General features: G+C 40.0%; 1 protein-coding gene across 1 annotated transcript; it reads right to left on the minus strand.

The window, feature by feature from the left end:
* Window positions 1-1,687: 1,687 nt before the first annotated feature.
* On the minus strand, window positions 1,688-5,567 carry LOC113764747 (putative calcium-transporting ATPase 13, plasma membrane-type). Its single transcript, XM_027308725.1, has one exon. It carries the CDS (start codon window positions 5,315-5,317, stop codon window positions 2,144-2,146), a length of 3,174 nt encoding a protein of 1,057 aa, XP_027164526.1. The 5' UTR covers window positions 5,318-5,567; the 3' UTR covers window positions 1,688-2,143.
* Between the last annotated feature and the right edge of the window lie 433 nt (window positions 5,568-6,000).

The raw sequence follows: 6,000 nt of genomic DNA on the forward strand, positions 1-6,000 counted from the left end.
AATAAATTGATCAGTTGAGGTGCTACTTTGCTTAATTCAGGTTAGACATGTTTGTTTCTTCCCTCTCTGCCTCAAAATTATGCATGCATTCCAAGACAATTTACAGTTCTATTTGTTGGGTTTGTGTGAAATTGGAATTGCATGTATTGATTGTGTTTATGATGGGTTCTCTAGAGCTGCTAGTAGTATAATGCATGCTAGATTGCCTCCTTGTTGACTTCCTTTCCTGGCCTCAAAAGTTAAACCAAAAGGAGAGATGTTATATAACGTATTGTATTGTCAAACAACTACTCCAAACAGAAGAAAGTATATCTACCAGGGAGTAATAAAGCATGAATGAAAGAAATTTGAGATTTTTGCTTCATTTGGAGTGTGGGTAAAACCCATCTGAACAAATTTACTGTAGTTGAAAGCTTCTAAATTCTTATTCCATTGGACGGATTTTGAAACTTCCCTGTTATGTTTCTATTCAGCTAGATATAGGACAACCTCACTTACTGAGGATAATTATCTTAGTCAACAATCTATGCTCCATTACAGCATTTTTTTTTTGAATATTTTCCGATACATAGGCTGTCATGTTAACCAAATCAATTTAGGAGAATGAATTGGGTTTTTGCACATTTTGTTGGATTGGACGGCTGTTAAACGTTGGCTGCACCTTTGAACTTGTGTCTTGTGAACTTGGTTCTCTTATAACCAGTATGTAATCTAGTCTAGGTAATAAGATCATAGATCAATTAATGAATCCGTGGAACTAGACGGATTAGACGTTTATGGTTTTCAACTGCAACGGCAGTTTAACTTCTTCACCAGTCTTCGTTACAAATTGAATCTGGTGCCTGACTCTGAATCTGGTGCCTGACTCTAAATCTGCCCTGAACTAGGTGAGTTTGGATAGGTTTTTCAATAAGATGGCACGGAGCAAATTGTCCTTATATGATACTTGTTTACAATCCATCCTATGTTCCTCTTAAGCTTTCTGTGAGGAGCATCAGCAGGGCATTTTTCTCTGATTCTGCTGTCAGCAAATAAGTTACATCAATCCTAGATATGTATGAAGAAAAGGTGAGGTTTCCACATGTTAAAGCCAAAGAAGAAACGGAATTCACCAAGAGTTCAAATTTCTTCATGAAAATGGTATATAGAAGATACTGAATGACGCAGGCTGTCTTTACCTTAATATAGAAGACCTTGGTTAACTTGGTTCTAAACAGTTCAAACCTACTGGTCAATAAAATGAATAAAGATCACAATTAAGGTATGTCAAAATGTCTAAAAGCGAAAGATGATGTTGGAAAACCTTAGTAGAATCTCTTGTATTGCATAGGACTTATGAATCCACAACTGCAGCTTCTGATATTAAAAAATTTACCATTTTGAGTTGCTGTAAGGTTCATGATTACTCTTTTCCACTTTCAGAGTATCCTAGTCGATGATCTTCCTGTTCTGCCCACTTATTTGGACGCACATATTGCCCTGTCTATCTTCTTTCTGTAAAATGTAGTTTACTTTCTTGCAATCAGTTCTTTTAAGTTCTATATATTTCCATTAACCCAACTTTCTTAGTAAATTTCATGAGACAATTGAGTGTCAGAATTGTTCCTGTTCTACAGTCCGTATAAAGCAAAGAAATATGAAAGCTTATATAAATTTAACTATTTCATTCCTTTCATGTATTTTATGACTTAGCATCTGGGAGTTAACTTAGATCTTGAGGAATTGGTTTCCTCTTTCAACTCTAGACTACTGCTGTGCTAGATGCACCACATGCATTAATTATATCAGTTTACTGTGTAATCCACAGCACCTCTAGTAGAACATGATAGACTACACAGCAAAACCTATGTCATCAGTGGTGTTGATTTGTAAAACGTCAATTATTGAGCATGAGAAATGAAAAATATCAGACATTAATGAAATTTGTTCCTGATTATTTTCTCAAGTGGTATAAAAAACAGCAAAGGGTTGGTTAAGCTATACTGAGGTCTCTAAGCCACTATGTTTCCGTACCTAGGATACTAAAGATAAGCAAATAGCAGAAAAATTTACAGATAGCTCAACCTAACAGTTGAAATTACAGAAGATTAACTTTGCTAATAAATACTTATCAGATGGGCCATATGAGTTTTACTCCAGCAGCTTATAAATGTGAAGAAAATGGATATTTTATCCTCTCGACTAGCCACCCAATTGGCCAAGCTAGGACAGCAATTCCAATGCATACAATCCATTGCTTCCAAGACAGTTGCTTTGTATCTGCTAACTCCTTTAACAGTTCCACAATCAATACCTGCAGTAGAATTATCGCTAGGATTACACCCCAAAACATTTTCCTTTTATGTATCCCTTTGAAGAAGTTTCCTTCAACTCTTTTCGTGTTGAATATGACAAAGATCTCCCAGAGAACAAGGATGTTGAAGATCATGGTGTCCTTTATTTTGGCATCCAGGTTGAAGGTTGATTGACCTTTGAACTGTATGGTCAGGAGAACAATGATAGGATAGACAGCTTGTCCCACTATATTCTTCCACATGATGCTGGTTATAAATGGACGCTTCTGGTTGACTGGTGGCAATTGTCTGAGCTCTTCTGGTGGTTCCTCAATGGTGATAGCAAGCGCAGCCAATGCACCAACTATCAACTTCACCCATAGTACTTGAAATGCTGCATATGGGACTTTACCTGATGAAATGGCTGCAACAATATTGATAGTTGGAGGTTCTTTAGCAGAAACTGCTGTTACGAAGTCTATCACAAGACAAGCAATGCTAACAGAAAGTTGGAACTGTGCGTACATCTGGATTTTGTGATACATACCTCTACCCCACCTCAATACTCTGGCTACAGAAACAAAATTATCATCCAAAATGATAATATCCGAGTTCTCCTTTGCTTGGCTAGTCCCTTGAATTCCCAGAGAGAGACCTGCATCAGCTTCCCTTAGCACAGTTGCGTCCCCTATGCTATGTCCAGTAACTGCAACGACGTGGCCTCTCTCTTTCAAGCCTTGGACCATGTGAAGTTTATCCAAAGTAGAAGCTCGTGCCATCACACGGATTGTGCCACATTTCTCTTTTATCTCTGTTTCTGCATTACTTTGCAAGCTTTGACGGTCCACTAATTCTCCTGTTGTCTCATCTTGAGTTGGATCAATAATACCACATTCAATGGCTATGGCTCTAGCAGTGGGAAGATCATTTCTTGTGACCAGTTTGATGTCCACTTCTGCTTCCCGGCAGTCCATCACAGCCTTTTGTACCTCTGGCCGACATGGGCATTTCAAGCCTAGGCACCCTATGAAAGCTGAGTTTTCATCACTATGTTCTTCTGACACTTCTTTATGTGCAAAAGCTACGCAACTGAGACCATTAGACTTCATCTTCTGAAATATTTGCTCCAAGTTTCTTTTTGCATCAATAGACATAGGTTGGACGATCCCATCTTCATCATAATATTGCGAGCACGTGGCCAGTATGATTTTTGGTTGGCCTTTCTGGTGCACATGAATAGTATCACTGGTATTCCTCTTGATCCATATGCTACTTTGAGTGTTCTCAGAATTGAAGCTTTCTGGACTGTGAACGGCACAATTTGCTCGAACTTGTTCAACATTGACTCCCATATCTTGGACACTCCACGCCTGAATTGTACTGTGAACTTGACTCTCAAAAAGTTCAATGGGAGATCCTGATGAGGCTTCAGTGCTTCTTAAAAGCATACCTTCACGGAGCAGTCCAAGAACATTTCTTGGGATGATTGAGGAAGTTCCTGCATTGAGAAGCTTGTTGTCGAAACAAAATTGGCTTACTATCAGATGATTCAAGGTAAGACTTCCTCTTTCATCTGTGCAGATTACATCTGCGGAACCAACTGCTTCACAGGCTGAAAGATTTCTTACTAGTGCCTTTTGAGATGCCATCCTGTTGGTTGAGTAAGCAATGGTTATCATGACAGCTAGGAGCAAACCTTCAGGGATGGCAGTTGCAGCAATAGCAACTGGGGTGGCTAGGATCCCTATCAGATCATTGCAGACTTCATGGATATTTGTCTTCCCTGCAGTGAAGTCTGATTTTCCATCCTCATTCCGCATATTCCCGACAAAGTAACGAACAAGCAGTACTACCAGCACCAAGGAAGCAACCATTAAACCGACTTTAGATATTTGTATCGTCAGCTCACGTAGCTTCCTTTGTAATGGAGTTCTTTCCTCAATATCATAGCTTTTTGAGCTCAGCATCTTCCCCCATTCTGTGTTGATGCCGACTGCAGTCACAAGCATTCGAGCAGAACCGTTGATCACCTTCGTGCCAGAGAGAAAGAATGGATTACAGCTTTCATTGATTTCGACTGATTCCCTCCAAGCTGCGATGCATGACTCGTTCACCTGTAAAGGGTTCCCATCTATGAATAAGCCATCAGCAGGAACTTGGTCTCCAGTCTTCAAACAAATAATATCCCCAACAACGGCTTCAAACACTGAGATGCGCATCTGTTGCCCATTTCTGATGACGGAGACTGAGAATTTGTCACGAGCTTTCCATAGCTTAAAGAATTGTCTTCTTGGCCAGAGGTTACTCGTGGCAGTCACCATGATCACAAGAATGACAGCGACAAATATGCTTCCCCCATCAGACCATCCTCTCCGCCCATGACGTGTTATACCAAAACAGACTGAAAGTGTTGCACAGACAAGTAGGATAATAATGATGGGATCTCTGACGGTCTCAAGCACAATGGGTAAAGTTTTTGGAGTTGGCTTCTGGATAGTGTTTGAACCAAAGTTATGGCGCCTACGTGCAATTTCCTCATCATCACCTTGGATACCGCTTTCAGCATCGGATTTGAGATATGAGGCAACTCCTGGAACGCCTCCAAGCTGATGAAGCTGCTCGATGTTTTTGTGGCGGGCAAGCTCAGATAGGCATTCTGGTGTAACAATTTTTTTCACGGGAGTAGGCTCAGATAAGCGTTCTGGCATAACATCGATAACTGTATCAAACGGAGATGGTAAAGGATTGTCCAACAGCCCGCTTTGGTTCCCAGGTGCAATATCTTTTGCTCGACAGAAGGCATTGATGCTATAGAGCGTTGTCCAAAATGCCCGCAACCTCTTCTGGGCATCGAAAACTATGGGTGTCAACTCTACTCCGTCGTTGACTACTACTTCCTCTTTTACAGAAGAGAAGCGTCTGATGCTCCGGACGGTGATAGATATGACTCGCCACCTCTTCTGGACTTGGCACCTCTTCTGGGCTCGAGTGGGAAGTAGTGGCGACTCGACAGCATTGAAACTTGCTTCTGAAGTGTCGCTCATTATTGATTTTTTTTTTTTTTTGTGGGGGACAAAAAGAGGTAGTTTTGAACGTTGTCAGTTTATTCTTGAGTATCAGATTGATGTCACTGCCTGTATTTATACATATTTGAGATAGAGAGGAAATAGCACTTTCCTTCGAATTTACCGTGTTTGATCACCACCACTGAGGAGGAAACATGGACGAAGTTTCGTCCATTCCCTCGTATATATATTTTTTATGTAGCAAATTAGTGATCGTCTCTTTTGGCTTCTCTCTTCTGTTCTGTAGCTATTTGTCAACCTGAGTTTTGGTTCCTGGCAGTTGTTATGGGGATAAGACATTAATGATTTCACCAATCTTATTATGTTTTCATCGTCAGCAGAAAAGTCGCTGTCTTTGTACGATACCCCTCGTCACAACATCACTATATATATAGCGTCAGCTTCTACGAGTCATGCATCATGGATCTGCATGCCTCAACATACGGAAGTCTCTGTATAATTCTGCTGGTTGATTAACATACTATGTAATTAAGGTGGCATTACTAACTTTCAAGCTTTTTATTTGTTACAGAAAAAAAATCCCTTTCCTTGTTCGCAAAATTCAATTCTTTTTTACTTTCTTTGCTCCCCTTATAAGGTTCAAAATTTTCCTTAAACAACAACGACAACAATAAAAGTAGTAGTGAATGACCTCTTTTCTT

Source organism: Coffea eugenioides, chromosome 3 (assembly GCF_003713205.1).
Source record: "Coffea eugenioides isolate CCC68of chromosome 3, Ceug_1.0, whole genome shotgun sequence".
NCBI lineage: Eukaryota > Viridiplantae > Streptophyta > Magnoliopsida > Gentianales > Rubiaceae > Coffea > Coffea eugenioides.